We start from the raw sequence: 23,843 nt of genomic DNA, 5'->3' as shown, positions 1-23,843 counted from the left end.
CAATGCATATATATTTGAATTTGTTAATTTCACTATTAAAAAGTACTACTTCCGTCCCATATACCGATGTTTACCATAACATTCAATTTAGAATTAAATTATAATTCCATTTTCTGCCAATTTTGAATTCATATCAAAAGTAGGAAATTAGAATTCCAAACAATTATAAAATTAGATATTTTCACACACTACGTAAAAACAAAACACACAATGCACATTACACCATACACAATCACACAACACACACAAATACAGCATAAATCTCTCTCACACACACACACGCACACACACATATACATGGGCGCGATCAATTGCTAATCACTTCTTAGAAGTTGCCAACTGCAACTAATTTAAGACCATATGAATTGTAAGAGATCTAACGATCTATAATTACGCGTAATTTCGTTTTTCATATTTTAATATTAAAAGATAAGTTTAACTACCACGAGGCTAATCGCAGCACAATATACAGTATTGTGCCATATCTACACAACGCATTCTATACAACACAATTTAATACCGTACACACATATTATATTAACATATTGTGTTATCTATATTGATATTAGAGTTGTCATCGAAAATATGAAAAATTACGATATTCTTTTTCAAATATTGATACCGGAACATATGCATTTAAGATTTCATTGGAATCATTATCAAATTATTTTTAATTTGATTTATGTTGTGTGAAAAAATAATTTAAATTGAGATATTTATAATAATTTAAGATTTTGAGATATTTTTTTTAAAGCATGTTTTAGAAATTTAAATATATATTTTTAGTGAATTTGAAGTTTCTAATTTATATATCTATTATTATGTTGATAAAAATTTAATATATAATTTATATATTTAATATATAAAATTGAAAGTTATGTTTTTAGTAATCTATATTATAAAATAACCAATGAAGTGTCGAATTTACTATAAATAAATTCAAGATTTTACATAAATAATCCACGTGCCAAGTAAATGAAATGCGCATTTTATATAATTTCAAAAACCAATATTTATCAAGTACATACTTCAAAACATTCTGAACAATAGTGGGACCCTCTCGCCACTCTATGTACTACAAATTTATCTACATGCAAAAATGATGAGGAGGAGAAGGTTGCCAAAACGCGTCAGCCGCCGACCCTTATAATAACTGTAACTCACATCAACCCACGCATCATTGATATCTTATTCCTGAAAAATATTAGTGGTTTATATGAGCCACAACTCAGTGCATATAAACCTTACCTTTAATTTCACACACAAATATCAAACACATTCTTTCACCAAAATATATCACCAAAAATAATAAATATCATAAATAATTTAATATTCGTATGCATATGCCTCTATGATCCTTTTAATATTCTGTGACTGAACAAGCCTGGTATCTGCCCGGGATTTCCATTGTATACGACCTGCAGGTTCCTTTTTATTTATTTGACCTTTCCACGAAGGCCCCTCTTTGATTTGACCTTTCCACGAAGGCCCCTCTTTGCATATTTTCTTTGACCCGTAGGTCCATTATCATTGTATATGACCCGTAGGTCTTTTGTCATTGTATATCAGATCCAGAGCAAGACAGTCACATATCCTCTTTAATCTCATGACTCGAATAATTCCAATACCATACATCAAAAATATCCATTGCACCAATTACATATCTATATAATCCATCAATAACTTCAATACTATAGATAAACATATTCATTGCACAAATCACATATCCATCATTCACAACATCAATATCAAATATTCCACACATAACCATTTCAGGCTCACATCATATAATTCAAATATTTACTCCAATTTAACACATAGCAATCCATCACATAATATATGTAAAATTAAAAGTATAATTTATACATACATGATCACGATGGATAAACTACTCAAAAGCTCGATCTCTTTTCTTTGTTTACCACTCTCATATATAGTTCTTACTTCTAAACCCTAAATATTCTTCTCCTACTATTTCCTTTTTTTTTTCTTTCCTAACTCTCGTTCTTTTTATATCTATATACCGTACCTTCCTCAAATTCCTCCTTTTCCATTCTTATGAAAAAAAGAGTATATATTCCATAGTCCTAATATACATCAAATTGCAAAACTAGGTGACTCACTTCTATTTGTTATATATATTTCTAAGGAAGACACGTATAATAGAAGAACTAAAAACGTGTAATTTTTTTAAACACTTGAGCTACAAACTAATACATAAAAATACTCATTTGCTATACCACGTACGTATGCATATTTGTTTAATATTATAACCTTAGTCTATCCAAAACAAAATATATAACTATTTATATATGTAGAGTACGTATATGAATAGTGCTATGTAATCCAATTTAGACATGCACACTTTACAATACATGCATACACTTTTATATTAATTATTTAATGTATATAAAAGAAATTTATAGTTATATAGAATATATATTTATCTATTAAAAAAGATTCTCGTGTTCCGAAACTATCTACTTATTCGACTATAATATTGAGTCATCATAACAACAAATATATCCTCTACGACACACTTAATCTCTCTGTAGTAAAAAATGACAATTTAATATGCAATGACAATATAATATGATAATATGCAAAATAATGCATGTTTCGGGTTAGGGATGTCACAATTCTTCCCCTCTTTAAGAATTTTGTCCTCAAAATTCATTTCTTTCTAACATTTGTATAATTCTCTCCGACTTACCATCTTTCTGATGGTGAAAAACATTACTAAAAATATAACCATGTCTCCATAGATAGTATGCGGATCTCTGCTAGACATAAAAGATAGAATACCATATAATCGTGCTGCATCTTTCGCGTACTTTTCAACTAAATAATATAACAAAGAAATCCAACATATAGGTAAGAAATGTGCTAAGTTGGTCAGTTTCTCTACAATCGTCCAAATAATATCATACGACCCAATATAACGAGGACTCATCTTACGGTTTTTTTTTGCTCGAATCGCATGACTCATTTCAGAGGTGAAACTCACAAAAAGACTTTATCAAGACTGAGATAGTAAATCGCGGATCTCTGTCAATATATAAGATACTAGAATACCATATAACCGTTCCTGCAGATAATGATACCAAATCTTAAAAGCAAAATAATGGCGCTAATAATAGATTTTGAACAGAATAAGAAACTCCATATACTTGCGATTGTTACGACGCATAAGCAATAAACTTTCCATTAAGTGAAAAGATAACCAAATCCATGTTTCAGCGCATCACTATAAATAACATAATATCTTGTACCTGCGGAGATAACCAAAATAGGTGACATATTCAAACGATGCTTCCACTCATTAAAACTCTTTTGATATGCTTCACTCCATATAAAAGAAGAATTATATCGTACTAACTTCATTATCAATTGAATAACCATTTTCAGTTGAAAACCAGTTCAATCTTTTGTAGATCCACTTCTATTCTATGACCTGACACCACGTGTCCCAACAATACCACATGTTCTAGCAAAAACTCACATTTACTCAACCTTGCAATAATCTGTTTACCTCCCATAACTTGTAATACTGACTGCAAGTGATTAACATGCTCATCTGTACTTCATGAATATAACAGTAAGTCAATAGAAATAATCACTAACTGATCCAGGAATAGTTGAGAGAATTTGTTCATCAATGCCATAAATAATTGTAGATGCAATAGTTTATTCGAAAGGCATAACCAAAACTCATAATGGTCGTACTGAGTTCAAAATGGTGTCTCTGCAATATTCTCTTTAGCTATCTTCAACCGATGAGATCTTGATCGAAAATCAATACTCGAAAACAGTTGCATACCTTGAAATTGATCAAATAAGCCTTCTATTCTCGTTAATAGATATTTATTCTTCATTGTCACTCGATTTGACTTCTAATGGTATATATAATGTCGCAGTGTATCATCTTTCTTCTTCAAAAATAATATTGGTGCTCTTCAAGGTAAAACATTAAGTCATACATATCTCTGACAACTCCTGTATCTGTTTCTTCAACTCTTGAAACTCTAATAAAGACGGTTGATAAAGAAAAATAAATGTTGTGCTCAATAGAGAAATATGTCTCCTGATAAGATGAAAATCCAGATAAATCTGCACTTCCAATAAATCAAAACGCCGATCTAGATAATATAAGAAAACCTGGAGCAATATATTGATTACCGTAAAATATCACTCGATCCCATCTCGATGATTATATTACCGTTTCTTTTACTTGACAGGCTACCTTGGTTCGATGAAGTGAAAACCAATCAATGCCCATAATAATATCAAAACTTGTGTATGAATAAGAGAATCAATATCCGCTGGCAGCTCAACTGAATTAACTCGCAACACCTTCTCTAGAAAACCGTGTATATTGAAATAATGTCAGCTCATAATCAACAAACATAGTTCCTTGATTAAAGACAAAACATTCTCTGCTTCTTATCACAATACACTTCTTTGCATATATTTAGCATTGAGTTCTCTGGAAAAATAGTCTGAACTGAATACAAGAATACCAGAGGTTGTATCATAGCTTGTGGGACTGTTTCCCACCAAGAGTAACTCTATATCAAAACCTTCTTCTGACATATAACTCATCTGATTGAACACCGGTTCTATCACTTTTAACTATATCCCAACCTCAGTCAGATTAGTCCCATAAAATCAACAACTTCTTCTATTCCGAGCTCTTTAAATTTTCTACCTATTTACCTCATCATTGGTCCATGTACTCTTTGTTCTAAAAGTCTGAGTAATCCCCATTTGATGCAACATGTATATGAAATACACTCTATAATTAATGGACAATGTAGGGCGGCTAACCCTTCTCTCCTCGGTGACAAATGTTCATGATAATTCAAATGCATGTGCAACTTATAACTAATATGTATTGTATGACATTTATGAATGTCATGCCCCAGCGGGATTCTATCCCCGCTCTGATACCACCTAAACTTGTCACACTTCAACCCTTATGACGTATGCACTTACTATAAATAAATTCAAGATTTACATAAATAATCCACGTGCCAAGTAAATGAAATGCGCATTTTATATAATTTCAAAAACCAATATTTATCAAGTACATATTTCAAAACATTCTGAACAATAGTGGGACCCTCTCGCCACTCTATGTACTACACATTTATCTACATGCAAAAATGATGAGGAGGAGAAGGTTGCCAAAACGCGTCAGCCGCCGACCCTTATAATAATTGTAACTCACATCAACCCACGCATCATTGATATCTTATTCCTGAAAAATATTAGTGGTTTATATGAGCCACAACTCAGTGCATATAAACCTTACCTTTAATTTCACACACAAATATCAAACACATTCTTTCACCAAAATATATCACCAGAAATAATAAATATCATAAATAATTTAATATTCATATGCATATGCCTCTATGATCCTTTTAATATTCTGTGACTGAACAAGCCTGTTATCTGCCCGGGATTTCCATTGTATACGACCTGCAGGTTCCTTTTTATTTATTTGACCTTTCCACGAAGGCCCCTCTTTGATTTGACCTTTCCACGAAGGTCCCTCTTTGCATTTTGACCTTTCCACGAAGGCCCCTCTTTGATTTGACCTTTCCACGAATGCCCCTCTTTGCATATTTTCTTTGACCCGTAGGTCCATTATCATTGTATATGACCCGTAGGTCTTTTGTCATTGTATATCAGATCCAGAGCAAGACAGTCACATATCCTCTTTAATCTCATGACTCGAATAATTCCAATACCATACATCAAACATATCCATTGCACCAATTACATATCCATATAATCCATCAATAACTTCAAAACTATAGATAAACATATTCATTGCACAAATCACATATCCATCATTCACAACATCAATATCAAATACTCCACACATAACCATTTCAGGCTCACATCATATAATTCAAATATTTACTCCAATTTAACACATAGCAATCCATCACATAATATATGTAAAATTAAAAGTATGATTTATACATACATGATCACAATGGATAAACTACTCAAAAGCTCGATCTCTTTTCTTTGTTTACCACTCTCATATATAGTTCTTACTTCTAAACCCTAAATATTCTTCTCCTGCTATTTCCTTTTTTTTTTTTTCTCTCCTAACTCTCGTTCTTTTAATATCTATATACCGTACCTTCCTCAAATTCCTCCTTTTCCATTCTTATGAAAAAAAAGAGTATATATTCTATAGTCCTAATATACATCAAATTGCAAAACTAGGTGACTCACTTCTATTTGTTATATATATTTCTAAGGAAGACACGTATAATAGAAGAACTAAAAACGTGTAATTTTTTTAAACACTTGAGCTACAAACTAATACATAAAAATACTCATTTGCTATACCACGTACGTATGCATATTTGTTTAATATTATAACCTTACTCTATCCAAAACAAAATATATAACTATTTATATATGTAGAGTACGTATATGAATAGTGCTATGTAATCCAATTTAGACATGCACACTTTACAATACATGCATACACTTTTATATTAATTATTTAATGTTTAAAAAAGAAATTTATAGTTATATAGAATATATATTTATCTATTAAAAAAGATTCTCGTGTTCCGAAACTATCTACTTATTCGACTATAATATTGAGTCATCATAACAACAAATATATCCTCTACGACACACTTAATCTCTTTGTAGTAAAAAATGACAATTTAATATGCAATGACAATATAATATGATAATATGCAAAATAATGCATGTTTCGGGTTAGGGATGTCACAACTAGGGTGAGAAAATAAAAAAATATACTATAAATAAATTAATTAGTATTTAATGAATTAACTATGAGAATCATAAAAATAAATTGATTAATAGAGAAGAAAAATCTAAAAGAAGGCCACATTATAAAAAAAAGGAAACAAAAGGGGGAGCTTTTTAAAATCTTGGGGAAATTTTTTCCATTATCATATTTTGGAAAAAAACCCTCTTTTTTGGATTTAATTATTTGTTTGGGAGAATTACCCAAATTAAATCCAAATGATTATTCCTTTTTGTTTGTGGGATTTTCGACCCTATTACTATTGGAGGAAAAATAATATTATTTTTGGATTTAATTATTTGATTGGGATGATTACCCAAATTAAATCCAAAGCCCAAAATTATAATTCCTACATGGAATTTTGAACTCCCCTTTGTTTTTTATGAGATTTTCGAAAATTTCATATATTGTGGGAGAATGGATTATTTATTTATTTGATCCTTTATTTATTCTACTCCATGAATAAATATAAATATGCTAGAATATCCTACCATATCTTGCCAAATCTAAGAAGATATTGCTACCCAAATTTAAAAAGGATTTGAAATTCAAACCCCTTGGAAGAGTTGAAAAATGCCATTTTTGGCATTATTGGGGAGTATTTTATTTTATTTTTGCTGTGATATATTTTCTACCCGTGAAATATTTGAATTTAAATTATAGGCTAATTAAAAGCCTATAATTTTAAATCCCCATGTTTCTCAACCTTTAAACGAATCCCCTCAAATCTCTCCATATTTTCCCAAATCTCTAATTTATTTAATTAAGTTTATTATTTCTATAAATATAAGAAAAATCAAACCCTAGCCCCCAAAAGGGGCCCCCACTCTCCCGAATTTAAAATTCTCCATCTCCCCAAAAGTTTTCTTCAAGTTTTTTTTAAAAGATTTTTTTCATAAATTTGAGGAATTAAGTAAATTAAAGATTATTGAAGAATCAAGATTAATTCCTTATTTCTAGTTGTTTTTTGGGAAAAAGGGTACTTTAATTATTGATCTCCTCTTCTTCTACCGATTAATCGGTGTTTTGATCCACATGCATTTAAATTGAGGGAATGGGGAAAATTTAAACGGGGAAATTTTTGGGGTGCATGGAGTTACACACAGAAACACACACTACACATACTATGTGAGTGTGTGTGCATAATTTATATAAATACAATTTCCTATAATTTTAGCAAACAAAAGATTTGGAATTCAATTCCAATTCCATGCACCGAGATCCCTAATGGCTTTTGCTATGAATCAAATTTAACATGGGAAAGAAGCGCTTAGAGAATTAAGATATGCCAATTTAATATTCCATTTAATTATTGCTCACATATTTATGATAGATGTACTTTTAATGTCCCACAAATAATCTAATTAATTTAAACTTTATAATACTACTCCCTCCGTCCCGCTTTAGCAGTCCCATTGACTTTTCTGCACTCATTTTGTAAAAATGATAATAAATAGTTAAAGTGGAGAAATAATAAAGTAAAAAAGAGAATAATGTAGATAAAACTATTCTCTATATTTTTCTTTTTTTTACTTTATTATTTTACCACTTTAACTATTTATTATCATTTTTACAAAACGAGTGCAGAAAAGTCAACGGGACTGCTAAAGCGGGACGGAGGGAGTAACATATACGGAAGGTTTTAGAACTACTAATTACATCTAAGATAATTAAAATGACTCTTAAAACTCTTTCACTTCCATTTCTCTTAATTACCATAAGAATAAATAAAACATTTAATTTCACTAATTTTATTAAAAACTTATAATGGCAATCTTATTATTTGTTTCAAATTTCAATTTTGTATATGTGTATATATTATTGCAGTGAAATAGATAATCAAATTAAACTATAATTTATACTCCCTCCATCCCACAATAAGATTTGAAACTCCTAAAAACTTCTAAGACTCTCAAGATGTCTCCACTCTCAATTAACAGTCCCGTTTTAAGGGAAGCTAATTACTGTGTCAACTAAGCTCTTCTAACTCGCCAACCTCCTCTTACGATTATGTAGCAAGTCAATAGATCATCACAGAATGTGTCACTCAAACGTAAAGCGATTATCCAACACTTAAGAATAGAAACGAAGTAAAGAACAAAACATATATTAAATAAATAAGAACTGTATAACTAAAGTCGCTACTAACACATTCCTAGAATTCTATGAATTTAGTTACACATGATTGAATAATCTAAAGACATAGTAGTTTTTAGGGGAAACAATAAAAACATAAGAACTAAAGTAATAAAACCCAAAGGTTGAATCCTTGTAGAACTCTTGCACTTGATGAACTAAGTAGAACTATCAAAATATTATTCTCTAGAATTATGCAACCAAAAAAAGATCCTTAATGATGAAGTTTGAGGGGGTATTTATAGCCCAACTTTCGTGTACCATAATTATGGTAAATATTGAGCACAATATGGTAAATCTTGGGGAGAAAGTAGGTCAAATCTGTGTACCGTATTTTTCCAGCAGTCCGCTGCACATTGGCCAGCGGTCACTGTATAATGTTCCGTAGCTTTTGTCTCTTGATCAGCGGTCAGCGGTCGCTGGCAATCATCCCGTAGCTACTGGATCTCATGGAGCGGTCGCTGCGCACACTCCAACGATCATTGGGCATGTTCCTCTCTTTATTACTACCCTTTCAGTCATTCTATACGTTTATGCATCAATCATATTCTTCTTTCTTCTCTCTTTTCACTAAAATATGGTATTGCCAATGAAATTTCTTGTGTAGTCAATTCTTTTATCATTTGCTTAGTTATTACTAGCATATCATATGTGTTTGATTTTTATAACGTCTTGGAGAGGGAGGATTTCTAATGAGATCCAAGATGTTATTAAAATCAAAGGTTTTGATATGCTAATAATAGTTATGCAAATGATCAAAAAGAATTAACCATGCAAGAAATTTCATTGGCAATCCCATATTTTAGGATAAGGGAGAAGTAGGAAGAACGATTAATGAAACTTATAGAGAATGATTGAACTGACATGGAATCTTGGCAATCCCATAATATGATCAGTCTTAATTGTCATGAAACTCTCGACCAACTCTAAACAAATTCATAAACAAAAATTAATTTTAATTAAGTTAGTTTTTAACCTAAAATTTCAGTTTGATAAATATTCCGAAAACCCCACATAACTTATTTATGGGAAAACTTGATATTTTAACTTTTAATCAATCATATAAGTAACTCGTTAAATCAAACACTAGCATATTTATCAATTTTCTTATATAATTAAAATCCTGTGTCATACTAGGTAAGAATCATCTTTTCTAGGAAGGTGGAAGTACAAAATGTTGGTCTACATATATAATTGTCAGTTATTAATATCGAAAATTACAATACTTATGTAAAATGTGCACGTTTAAAATTTTATTGTATTTAAATATTACTCTATAGGGGAGCAGCACTACACTCCCTATACACTTAGACTTATAACATCCTACTGATAAGGCGTTAGATATATAGATGTGGGGTTGTGATTTCATCAACTGAGATTGCATTTTTTAGCATTTTCATTGCACTAAAGGGTAAAGTAGTCAGTTCATGTATTTAACGCACGCTCTTCTAATTTGATGAGCGAAATTTGAGTGGGCACTCAATTACACCATCTTTCCACTCTCTTCAACTTCCTTCAAATCTTTACAGTCTCTTTCCAATCGAATCAACTTCTCATTCCGCCGCTTTCAACTCCAAAAACCTCCAAAAACACATTCCCAATTGAAAACCCTAACCCAATCCCGGCGCTCACCACAGTTCCGGCAACAGCAAAGTCCAACGCTTCTATCAACACAACGTAAACCGCGTCCATCAACCGACCAACAATTCGAAAAATATCCAAAAGACGAGAGATTTCGAACACCACAGAGCCTAACGTTGAAGAATCGTCGCGAATTGGTAATTTTCTGATTGGCCCGGTTCTTGTTTCGTGAAGTTATGTTTGTTGATTTCAATTGCTTAATCTGTTTAATTTCGTTTTCGTGTGTGTTTAGATGTCCACAATTTTGGTGTTTTTGCATAGTATTGTTTTCGATTTGCTTATTGCGATGGATTTGTTGCTTAATTCTTCTTGTAGTTGCTTTATTCCGTGATAAATATTTGTTTTTGGAATAATATTTTTTTGCGAAAATTATTTGCTTAATCATGTCGGAATGTTGCTTAATTTGTCTTTAACTATGCATAAATGTGATTAATTCTTGTTTTGTTTGCTTAATTTAGTGTAAAATGTGCTTATTGTTGTGTAATATTTGAAATCTTGCATTTTGGGTGACAAAAATTGCTTATTTGCACTAAATTGTGCTTACATTTGAGGCGAAACTTTTCGGCACGGAGTTTTAAAAATAAATATCGAGTGTGTTAAATAAATAGATAAAAAAGTAAGAGAGAGGAAAAGGTAGAGAGAATAAAGTATAAAGTGAATAAAGTAGAGAGAATAAAGTAAGAGAGAGTAAAGTAAGAAAGAGAAAAAAGTTACCATATAAGGAAATGAATCAACTATGAAGAAACTTCCCGAAATGGTAAAATGACTCAACTATGGTGAAACAGAGGGAGTACATATTTAGGTATGTGCTCCCTCTATACAATGTTTACTTTGTTGAACAGTTTGCTTATTCTGGTTGAGAATGTGACATCCCTAGCCCGAAACCTGCATTATTTTGCATATTATCATATTATATTATCATGACATATTTTATTGTCGTTTATACTACAGAGATATGAGTGTGTCATAGAGAATATATTTATGGTTATGATCGACTTAGTATAGTCGAATATATAGATAGTTTTGATTCACGAGAATTTTAAATATGAATGTGTATATATTTTATAATTAAATTAGTATATATATGCCATAATTATTTAAATGTGTGTGTGCGCATGTACTAACGTAAATGAGTGCATGGAATTGTGGAAGTATTTTGTGCATTAATTATATATATATACACGTTCTTATACATATAGGCACAAAATTAAATATGACTAATCTCCTAATTACTAACTCTATTTATATATTTGAATTTTGACTATTAAATGATTTTTGTAAACTCATGTTGGAGGACACGTAGCACCACCTGTACTTAGGATTGCCACTTGGAGTAATAACATTCCAAATTGTTGGTTTAAGTCGGCTAGTGCAATGTGAACATTTGTATACAATTATATATTTTTATACGCAAAAAACTTTTAGAAAAAGAGATATTAGAAGGGGTTAGAAGGGGTTAGCTGAAGAAAAGAAAAAGTAAGGAAATATTTTGGGCAAATAGGTGAGAAGTTTATTTAATCTCAATTTATACAATACACTTTGATTTTTAATCATGCGTATGATTTCGACTTTTTTTAGTCATGCGTATGATTGCATCTATATATTTGATGTATATATATTTTTGGTTATATGTAGATAGTAGTTAAATAAATTATTTTCTCCAATTAAATCTTGCTTTTATAATTTATAGGATCAAGGGTTATAAATTATAACTCGGATTCAGGGATTCAGTAAGTTTTCCTATCATAATCAGGTGTGTATAAATCACATTTTTAATTTTACATGTATTATGTGGTTAATTGCTATGTGTTGACTTAGAGTGAATATTTGGACTATATGATACGAATATGATATAGTTATGTGTTATTTGATATTGACTGTGAAAGATGATATGAATATGTAATTTGTGCAATGGATATATATCATATATTATAATAGTATTATTGGATGAAATATGCTAGAAATATGTACTTGATGCGATTGATATGTTTTCACATGGTTTGGAATGATTTGAATCATTGAATTAAAGAGGATCTGTGACAATCATTCCCTCGGTCTGATATCAATTGCAATGGACCTACGGGTCATATACAATGGCAATGGACATACGGGTCATATATACAATGACAATGGACCTTCGGGTCATATATATGTATACAATGACAATGAGACCTACGGGTCATATATACAATGACAATGGACCTTCAGGTCATATATATATGTACAATGGCAATGAGACCTTCGGGTTAGATACAATGGAATCCCGGACAGATGTCAGGCTTGATCTGTCACAGAATAATAAACTAAACATAGTGGCATATGCATATCTATATGGAATCATCTTTTATTTTGTTGAACATATTTCATATATATATATATATATATTGGTTAAAGAATATAATTGATTGTTTGGGCTGTGGAATTAAAGGTAAGATTTATATACACTGAGTTGTGGCTCATATAAACCACTAATATTTTTTAGGAATAAGATATCAATGATGCGTGGGTTGATGTGAGTTACAGTTATTATAAGGGTCGGCGGCTGACACATTTTGGCAACCTTCTCCTCCTCATCGTTTTTGCATGTAGATAAATGTACAATAAATAGAGTGGTGAGAGGGTCCCACTACTGTTCATAATATTTTGAATATGTACTTGATAAAAGAGTGGTTTTTGAAATTTTATAATATGTGTGCTTCTGAAAATTTGAATTTATTTTTGATAAGTGCATAAGTCATAAGAGTTGGGGTGTGACAGAGAAGATGCTTATTTTCTTGTTAAATGTGCTTATTTTTGTTTTCTGGTTTGTGTATTGAATTTTTTTGGTTGGTGCTATTAGAAGTGTTGCTTTTTCTGTATAGAAGATTGCTTACTTTATTCTTACCTCTGCTTAATTTGGCTATTTGCTCAAGCTATTCGAAATATTGCTTAAGTATTGAGATACTTTGCTTACTTCCAAAAAAAGCCTCCTATCTTGTTCTGAATCGATTTTTTTGTGCACCTTTAGTTCACAAAAGGAAAGAATCCAGCTGCTAGCGACGCTGAACAATTGCAGCATTTTGAGAACGAAATAAAATCACTCCATTTCAGGAGTTCTCCTAAATATTTTAGTTATTCGAAATGTTGCTTACTTTGTTGGACAATATGCTTAATTTAATCTATTGTTGTTTCATTTGTTTAAGAATTTGCTCAATTTCGCACTTATATAGTGAAAAATTTGCTTATTTTGTACAAAAGAATGCTTATTTTGTGCTAAACTATGCTTATTCTGGGTACGCCAAGTTTCTTATTGCTTATTATGGACATTGCTTAATTTGTTGAATTTTTTACTTATTCTATTCGAGACCGTGCTTAGTTATTGAGATACTCTGCTTACTGGCTCAAGAGTTTATTTTACACCTGTAGTTAACAAGTGACGGAAAGGAAAGAATCCAACTGATGAAGCAACTGATCCCGATGCTGGATAGATTCAGCCTATTGGAAAGGAAATGAAATCACTTCATTTCAGGAGTTCTTCGGAACATTTTAGTGGTCTAACTGCTAAACTTAATTCGAAGTAGAGGAATAGAGTCCGAGGGATGGGATTCGAACAACTGTTGCATTTCTCATTAACCAACATTTTTGTTTTACAATGTCAGTTACTATCAATGCAATTTTTAACTTTTTGTGCTGCAATCGTTTGATTTTTGTGCTGCAAGTTTTTTATTATGAAAATATATTACACAAGAAATGCCTTATCGCAATAACTGCAACGCACTTCAAAACGCGATGCAACATTGTGATCAAGAAACGCAAATGTTATACACGCACAATCGCAATCATTGCAACGTACTTCAAAACACGATGCAACATGTTTAATGAGAATTTTTTTAGTGCAAAACGAACTTATGTGTAATACAAATTACATATTGTTATAATACAAATATTAAAATATAAATGTGTATGTATTTTACGATATAATAATGAACGCTACAAAATTTTGGCCAACAAATATTATTACAAACATTAAAATACATTAGTTATAACACTTTTCGTAATGGATGAATTATGAATAGCGGAATTTTAGGAAGTGGAAGAACCGAGTAAAATATCAAATACCAAATATAACCTTGAACCATATATTTAGTCTAGTTTTGATTGACACATATCGATGACATGACATTATCCTGACCATTTGTTTCAGAAATCGAATGGATTAAATTGGTGGGATGATATTAATTAAAAATGTGTTACTACCTCCGTCCCCCAAAATTTGCTACACTTTGACTCGACACGGATTTTAAGAAATATAATGAAAAGTGAGTTGAAAAAGTTAATAGGATGTGAGTCCTACTTTTAAAGTATTAGTTTTATAATAAAATGTGAGTAGGTATTTTTGAAGTGTTTCCCTTACTCCGTATATGAAATTTTTAAAGATTTAATTTGTGGTTTGAAATTGAGAGTAATTCTATTGTGCAAACAGAACTTGTTATTCTATTGCTTATTTTTTATCGTGTTGGAAAATTTAAAAGGAATTTTAATAAAACATGTGTTACAAGTCCATGCGTGGCGCAAATCACAAAAAATTCACAGCCATTTCATGTTATAAACAATATGAAATTGTGAGTGTTGGCTCTAGAGATGTAACTCAGAATTGTTTTACTCCTAAGTTTCTGGACATGTCTAGTATTATTACATATAATCAAAGTATTAGCAAAATATGAAACTATAATTCCAAGTGTGTGGCTATCAACAAAAGCTCCACAGTCCAAACAACAAATCCCACATGGCAACACCCACCATTCTGGACAGTTCACGAATTCAACCAAAATCCACTAGAAACATCTCATTCAAATTCTCGTTAATTAGTTAAACTCTGCACAAACTCTTCCCTCCAAAATCGTTCAAACCAAACCAAACCAAAAATTAACCTCTGTTTCATTTCATCCATTCAAGTAAAATGTCCCCTGCTGTTGCCGTGTCGGCTTCTTACATCCCCATTTGCAAGCTCCCCATCGACGATCACAGAGACACGAATCCTGCCCCAAAACTCATCAAATTCAGCCGGCGAAAACTAATGACCACTTCCACCGGGCTCACGCTGATCGCAGCGCCGGGGAGAGCAGTCGCGGAGCCAGAAAGCCCGAGCGAGGCCGCATCTAGCCGTATGTCCTACTCTAGATTCCTCGAATATTTAGACCAAGATGTTGTCAAAAAAGTCGATTTATATCAGAACGGGACAGTCGCAATCGCCGAGATATTCAATCCCGCGATGAACAAAATCCAGCGAGTCAAAATCCAGCTCCCCGGATTGCCCAAAGAGCTCCTCCGAAAGCTCAAGGAGAAGAACGTGGACTTCGCAGCCCACCCTGTTGAGACGAGCGTCGCAGACGCCATTCTTGATCTGTTAAGCAACTTAGCTCTTCCATTGATTCTGTTAGGAACTTTCCTTTTAACAAGGCCACCTTCGAACATTCGCGGTGGTGGGCCTAACTTGCCGTTTGGGCTTGGGAGGAGCAAGGCTAAATTTGAGATGGAGCCGAATACAGGAATCACATTCGATGATGTGGCGGGAGTCGATGAAGCAAAGATGGAATTCGAAGAGATTGTCGAGTTTTTAAGGACTCCTGAGAAATTTGGTGCGGTGGGTGCGAGGATACCGAAAGGGGTGCTGTTAACCGGCCCTCCGGGTACAGGGAAGACGCTGCTGGCGAAGGCTATTGCAGGGGAGGCTGGGGTTCCCTTCTTCTCGCTTTCGGGGTCAGAGTTTATTGAGATTTTTGTTGGCGTTGGAGCTTCGAGGGTGAGGGACTTGTTCAATAAAGCCAAGGCTAATTCACCTTGCATCGTGTTTATTGATGAGGTGGATGCCGTTGGGAGGCAGAGAGGGACGGGGATTGGCGGGGGCAACGATGAGAGGGAGCAGACGCTTAACCAACTCCTCACTGAGATGGATGGTTTTAGTGGAAACAGTGGCGTGATCGTCATTGCTGCTACGAATAGGCCTGATGTTCTTGATTCTGCTCTGCTTAGAGCAGGAAGGTTTGATAGGCAGGTTAGGTTTTCGAATTAGGATTTTTGTTTGATGATTTGTCCATTTTCTGCTCATTGTTTGTTTGTTTTCAGGTGAGCGTAGGGTTGCCAGATGTTAGAGGGAGGGAGGAAATTCTGGAGGTTCATAGCAAGGGCAAGAGGTTGGAGAGAGATGTTGATTTAGGTGGTGTTGCAATGAGAACTCCGGGTTTCAGCGGTGCGGATCTTGCGAATTTGATGAACGAGGCCGCCATTCTTGCTGGCCGGAGAGGGAAAGGAGCGATTGGTTTGAAGGAGATCGATGACTCAATAGACCGTATAGTAGCAGGAATGGAAGGAACCGCCATGACCGATGGGAAAACCAAGATCTTGGTCGCGTATCACGAGATTGGCCACGCAGTCTGCGCGTGAGTACATTATATAACCCTCCCCCTTATAAGGTCTTTAAAGCGTTGAGTGGCCATTTCTAAAACTTTGAGATATTAATTTCTTGTGTTGTGACTTATGACAATGGCAGAACCCTAACTCCGGGACATGATCCCATGCAGAAGGTGACATTGATCCCTCGAGGGCAAGCGCGTGGCCTAACATGGTTCATTACCGCAGATGATCCCACCTTGGTATCTAAGAAGCAATTGTTCGCTAGAATTGTGGGAGGCTTAGGAGGCCGAGCAGCGGAGGAGGTTATCTTCGGGGAGCCCGAGATCACAACTGGTGCAGCTGGAGACTTGCAGCAAGTAACACAACTAGCCAGACAGGTAAAACAATTTCAATCTAATTCATGTATCTTAGCCGTATGATTAGAAATGAGATACTCACCCCTTAAAAGACCTAAAAACTTATATACGAGACAAAATCATTACTGAAGAGATTTTTAACAATGATTATTAATTTTGTGAGTACATTCAGATGGTTATAGCATATGGAATGTCTGAAATTGGGCCATGGACATTGATCGAGCCGGGCGTGCAGAGCAGTGATGTGGTGATGAGGATGCTAGCGAGGAATCAGATGTCGGAGAAACTAGCCGAAGACATCGACGAGTCTGTGAGGCGGATAATAGAGAGTGCATATGAGATTGCAAAGAACCATATAAGGAACAACAGGGAGGCTATTGATAAGATGGTAGAGGTTTTGTTGGAGAGAGAGACTCTCAGTGGAGATGAGTTTAGAGCACTTCTATTTGAATTCAGTGATATCCCTTCAGAAAATGTTAACATAAAACCAATCAGAGAGTTGATCGAGACTTGAGCATAGAAAGTTTTAGATTCCAGTTGTAATCAGCTATGTAAGTATGTCTTTGAACTTAGAAGATAAAGAACCTGTCAAATCTAGCATTATCTTTTCTGTGACATCAATTCGGGTAATAATTCTTTTCCATCTCCTCTTCCTTACAAAATCTCTCACGCATATACAGAAAGGCGCACAAACAGAAAGCTAATGAGCTACAAACTATAACTTACCAGAAATAAATACGCAAGTATTCAAATGTTAAGATCTAATAGAAATACGATAGTATAAAAAATTATAGTACTACTATATCAATCTCAATGCATACATACATGTGATTTATTTCGATTTTCTACCACGAATACCACCTATCATGATAATTTAAATAATTTTAGGTAACTGATATTACTTACCTCCATACCATAAAAATACACCCTCATTCTTTTTTCGTGCGACCCATAAATTAGGTTACCTTTTTTTGGTAATTTTTTCTCTAATGAGGTAAGTTATTCTTCACTAATAACTTTTTCTTTCTATCTTTCTCCTTACTTTACCAATTACTCCCTCCGTCTCCCAAATTTTGACATAGTTTACTATTTCGGTCCGGCCCCCAAATTTTGACACACTTCACTTTTTACAATTTTTGGTAGTGGACCTCATATTCCACTAACTCATTCATACTCACATTTTATTATAAAACTAATACTTTAAAAGTAGGACCCACATCCCACCAACTTTTTCAACTCACTTTCCATTACATTTCTTAAAACCCGTGCGGGGTCAAACCGTGTCAAAATTTGGAGGATGGAGGGAGTATAAGTTAAAACTCGTACTATCTCAAAAGTGTCTATATTTATAGGACGAAGGGAGTAGGTGATTTGTTTAAAATCATCTATATAATTTTGTTTTGTACATTTTTAATTGTCGAAAGATGTACTCTCTTCGTCCCAAGGAAGATGACCCATTCCTTGGACTACACAGAGTTTATGCAGTTTTGTTTTGTGTGTTAAATGGATAGAGTAAAGTAAGAGAGAGAATATAGTAGAGATAAAGGTGTTTTCATTTATAATAATAGATCATCTTGGATGGGAACAAACCAAAAAGAAAAGTGGGTCATCTTTAGTGGGACAGAGAGAGTAACTTATTCACTAAGTGTTTGGTCTACAGGGCCAAAATAACTTATTCACCATTGATCGCGGTCACGTTATAATGTTTTATTGTCAATGGATATAAATCCCCCATACAGTCTTATGGAAAGAATAAATCCACAGTCAATAGTCGAATGTGTATAAGAGGGTCGAATTACAACTATGACGAGGATGACTTCTATGGCATTTTAAAAGAGGTTGTGGAGGTGGAATATTGCGCAAGAGCAATAAAGAAATTTTTCTTGTTCAACAATGTATGGTATAATCCGGCTCCACCTCCACGCGATGGTACAATTGTTTATCCGAAGTACAAAATTACAGAAGTAAATATTCTGAAGGAGTACCCAAAATATGACCCCTTCATCTCAAGTTTATTTAGTACCTTTCCTGTCACGACCGCACTTTGTTAAGGATAGCAAAGCCGGGAAACCGTGACCAGGGGTGGGGAGAGGGAAATAGAAAGGGGATAATAATGACGAAATATTCACTTAGAAATAAAGGGAAGACACTATCAGATTAACTTTTAATAACAAGAACTTGAATGGAAATCTTACTATTCAATAAATAATTATTAGAGTATAGAAGAACAATACGCAGCGGAATGAACACGGTCACATGTATGGAGACATACACCGTCGAGAGCCTATACTTAAAATAAAAGAAAAATCATAACTTTGCTCAGCATTCTCCACTGTCACTGCTCAACCTGCACATTTAGAAATATATGCAGGGCTGAGTATAAAAATACTCAGTGAACACATTGCCGAAATATACACATACATAAAATGAAAATATTGTCATGCCATCATAGTAACACTCGAAATTTTTCTCTTAAAAGGCCCGAGCTTACTAAATTCTTTGTGAGCTAAAGTTTGACTGATCAGTCTAAGTTCTTTTTGAAATTATGCCATATCTGAACACCAAGTGCCGTGGAGATGGTGCTCTTCCACGGTCACCTACATCTTTCTCCAGCCGGGGAGGTGGCCACCTCCCAACGGCCTCCACTATATCATCTTTGTGCCGTGGAAGGTGGTCACCTTCCACGGTCACCTGTGTACACTAATCCGAGTAGGAACACCATCCTCACTCAGACCTGAATTCAATTTTTAAGTTCCAACCAAACAGATAGGCTCTATACACATAAAACAAATCATTTATGGCAAGACAACACCATTTGCATAACTAAATATTATCTCAAAATATTTGACATTTTATCCACATTAGTATGTAGGATAGAAAAGTTCACCTCTATTGCTTTCCAAGAATTTTAAAAATCACTCTCCAATTCTCAACATGACTTTCCTCGCAGGTCTCCCTTTTTTAAAAAATAGAATAGCAAGCTAAATTTAGTTTTGAGAAAGATAGTAACTTGATGACATGCATTCTTTTTCTGCTCCTATCTTCTTAAGTCTTATGATAATTAAATTGAAGGATTTTATTATTAAGAGAATTAACTTATCAATGAATTTGTTTATTCTTGTCGGGGTTCTCTTTAATCATTTTGAAAATATTTCACATTTTATTTTCATAATTTAAATTCCACACTAGCTTATCAATCTGAAATTATTTAACTCTAATATTTAATTACAAGGGAAAATAAATTATTTTAACTCAAAAATTTAATTCGGTACTAGCTCGAGGGATTGTTTTGTATCTACTGACAGTCTGACATTTAAAGCATCATTACTTAATTAATGTGGTTATAAAACAATCCAGTGCTTAATTAATGAGGTAATTAGGCTCCAATAATTTCCTTTCATCCCTTGTCCAAATAATTTTGAGTTGGACTCTTAGTTTTAATTTCAATGCAAGGAAGCAAATCCCTAGTCCAACCCGGAGGCCCAAAAAGAGAGAGCTAGACCTAAGACCCTTCTTCTTCCCCCTCACTTTTCTTCACCCGAACCCTCGTTTTGGAGAGAGATGGTATTCCCTCTCTCTAAACCTCTCGCCGTCAGCCGCCGGCGACACCTCTTCCTCCGGCGATCATTCACCTTCGATCACTTCTTTCTATCAACCTCTTTCCCCTTCTCTCTTGCAACGCCTACCGCCACCACCACACCTCTCGCTCGGAGAGCCGCTTGCATGCGGCAGTTGAGCCTATCGCCGTCGCTCTCTCTCCCACAGCGCTCTCTCGCTGTTTTTACTGCACAAGTGATATCTCTCCCTTCCCGACGTCGTCACACGGTGCGTGCGGTGGTTGCTGCGGATGCATGACAGCAGTGACCATCGTCGCCTCCTCTCTCAGCCCAGCTTCGCGCCGCCTCCAAGGATGTCTCCGGCGAGTTTAAATCCTTCTCTACACCCTTTCTTTTGTATTTTCATATTGCTTTATGTATATATTTAGATATTTTGGCTTTTTCTTTCGTAGACTTGTATCGATTGTGTGACTACCTTCTTCCTCTGGAGTAGAATCTTAGCTTTCCAACTATCTAATTGTTATAGTCGTAGGTCTTGTTTCATGATTCTGGGATAACTTATGTTGATTATTTTGAAAGCTACTCCCTCCGTCCCGGCTAAGATGACACATTGCTTAGCCGGCACGGGATTTTAGGAGTTATTGGTTAAAGTGTTTAATTGGAGAGAGAGAAGGTGTATGTAAGTATTAAAGTAGAGAGATAAAGAAAGATAGATATTTTAATAGGAGTGAGAAAAAGTGGTTGAGTGTATTAATTGGAGAGAGAAAGTTACCAAAAAAGGAAAATGTGTCATCTTAGTTAGGACAAACTAAAAAGGAAAACGTGTCATCTTAAGCGGGACGGAGGGAGTAATTGTTTCATGGAAGATTTGTTCTTAATTTCTTCTCTTAATTGAGGAAACTTCTAAATTCCTATATTCCTATTATGATGCACATGATAGCAAGAATTGATTTCTCTATTTACTTACTTGGGAATGAAAGTCTTGGTTCCTTAGCTTCCAAAACAGTTGGGAGTGAACGTTTTTTTGGTGATAGGGTGGAAGAAGAAGAAAAATAAATTGAACTGCATATGACATGCAATCTTCCTTAGTAAGTCTCATGGGTACAGCTCATTGTTTCAATACGTAGCATGATTTTGAGTAGTACACCAAAGTGTATAATTGAGGATTAGGGGAAAGATTACATATTTTCTCTCTCCTAATAAAGAATGAAAAAGATTAGGGGAAAGATTATATATTTTCTCTCTCATAATAAAGAATGGAAATTAAGTAGAGAATGAATCTCTCTATCTCTCTCATTTTCTTCAAGGGTCTTAGGAGATTTTCGGAGTTACGTGTTAGGATTGACAACCCTAATATTAGTAATCAACATTTGCATCGCATGAACATAAGCTAGGTGACTCGTCCTATCAAAGTAATAATTGTGCTAGAGTATTGTTGTTTGGAAATTGTATAACCATAACTGTGAGCGCATATCCCTGGAATTCCCCTTATCTCTATCGTTTATCTTTGTGTTTTATATGCATTAAGTTGTTATTTGCTTTCAATTGTTTTCAGTTTTCAAAAGTTTCCAAAATCTTTCGGTTCTCCAGATAGTAATTGAGCGTGTTCGATATCCGGTACTGACCTTTGGCTATACTATTTCTATTCTGTATACTTGCAGGTAGGGATGTCAGTCGGGCCAGCCCACCGGGTTCCGGGCCAACCCTATTCGGGTTACGGGCCAATCGGATGCGGGCTAATCGGACTGTAATTTTTTTCGGGTTATAAAAGTTCAACCCTAACCCTAAAAGCTCGGGTTTCGGGCTAGCCCAACGGGCTAATCGGTTTGCTACCGATAAAATTAACATGCGCTCAATCCAATAAATAATGGTGAAAATTAGTTATATTTATAAAATGTAAAATATTTAATTATGATAAATTTGAGATATAGGCTTAAACTCAAACATAAACATGATCAAATACTAATATTTGAGATTTATGCAAAATAAAACATAAACATCAAGAAATTTTAAAGCATGTTTTAGAAATTTAAATATATTTTTTAGTGAATTTGAAGTTTCTAATTTATATATCTATTATTATGTTAATAAAAATTTAATATATAATTTATATATTTAATATCTAAAATTGAAAGTTATTTTTTTAGTAATTTATATTATAAAATAACCAATGAAGTGTCGAATTAGAGCCAAACAAATAGAATGATAGAAATTTTATCGGGTTTTCGGACTAGCCCATCGGGTTTTTGGGTCTGGCCCTGACGGGTTGCAGGTTAATCGGGTGTGGGCTAATCAGGCTGTAATTTTATCGGGTTAGAAATTTTCAGCCCTAACCCTGTAAATTTGGCGAGCTATTCGGGCCGGCCCACGGGTTGCGGGCTACATTGACATCCCTACTTGCAGATATTAATAGTGCTAAAAAATAGTGCATCAATTGTATCTACTTTTTCTCCACGTTTCTTTTACTTTACCACAATAGGACTGCCGCGGCGGCCGCCGTGTCGCGCAGTTGCGCCACAAAGGTCGCGCCGCGGTGGTCCTTCGACAACCGAGGACACATCGGAGGCGGGTGGGAGGGTGTAGATCGTGCGGCGGAGCCGCGGCAGTCTATTGTGCACCGCTAGACACCGCGGTACGAATATCCTAATTTTTTTTTCTTAATTTATTTCTATAAATTAAACCTCTTCCTCATTTTTTACTTCACACATCTACACTATAAACCCACAACCATATTTTCATATTTCTAGAGTTTGCACAATGCAAAGCCACGACACTGATTCCCCCGGCACCAAAGAATCGCACTACCCGAGCAGCGGGAGCACATATCCATGCAGTGGGACTCAAGTCTCAACTGCCGGCAGCAACACCGCGCTGCTATCGACGTGAGCGGCTTAGCTGGATATGGGGCTTGGGGGTATAGGGTGCCCCTCCACCCCAGATGTGGGGTCCTCC

General features: G+C 34.3%; 1 protein-coding gene and 2 long non-coding RNA genes across 3 annotated transcripts; 2 read left to right on the top strand and 1 right to left on the bottom strand.

Moving 5' to 3' along the window:
- Nucleotides 1-11,997: 11,997 nt before the first annotated feature.
- On the top strand, nt 11,998-14,260 carry LOC125217421. Its single transcript, XR_007175732.1, has 3 exons — nt 11,998-12,086; nt 12,276-12,338; nt 13,991-14,260. It is a non-coding gene; the product is annotated as an uncharacterized LOC125217421 (long non-coding RNA).
- A 1,264-nt stretch (nt 14,261-15,524) lies between these two features.
- On the top strand, nt 15,525-17,848 carry LOC125196349 (ATP-dependent zinc metalloprotease FTSH 6, chloroplastic-like). Its single transcript, XM_048094845.1, has 4 exons — nt 15,525-16,619; nt 16,691-17,004; nt 17,115-17,355; nt 17,507-17,848. Exons 1-4 carry the CDS (start codon nt 15,525-15,527, stop codon nt 17,846-17,848), a joined length of 1,992 nt encoding a protein of 663 aa, XP_047950802.1.
- A 1,664-nt stretch (nt 17,849-19,512) lies between these two features.
- On the bottom strand, nt 19,513-21,976 carry LOC125202112. Its single transcript, XR_007173042.1, has 2 exons — nt 21,859-21,976; nt 19,513-19,681 (listed from the first exon to the last, which is right to left on the bottom strand). It is a non-coding gene; the product is annotated as an uncharacterized LOC125202112 (long non-coding RNA).
- Nucleotides 21,977-23,843: the final 1,867 nt, after the last annotated feature.

The sequence above is a fragment of the Salvia hispanica genome, chromosome 1, assembly GCF_023119035.1.
Source record: "Salvia hispanica cultivar TCC Black 2014 chromosome 1, UniMelb_Shisp_WGS_1.0, whole genome shotgun sequence".
NCBI lineage: Eukaryota > Viridiplantae > Streptophyta > Magnoliopsida > Lamiales > Lamiaceae > Salvia > Salvia hispanica.
Note: the sequence above shows the minus strand (reverse complement) of the source record. Positions and strands in the feature narration are given on the sequence as shown.

What these genes read in the sequence shown, in the direction of transcription:
- LOC125196349 (XM_048094845.1), top strand. Translation starts at nt 15,525, where the DNA reads ATGTCCCCTGCTGTTGCCGTGTCGGCTTCTTACATCCCCATTTGCAAG. An exon ending in CAGGAAGGTTTGATAGGCAG is followed by an intron (nt 16,620 to 16,690) that starts GTTAGGTTTTCG and finishes GTTTGTTTTCAG; the next exon opens with GTGAGCGTAGGGTTGCCAGA. An exon ending in ATTGGCCACGCAGTCTGCGC is followed by an intron (nt 17,005 to 17,114) that starts GTGAGTACATTA and finishes TGACAATGGCAG; the next exon opens with AACCCTAACTCCGGGACATG.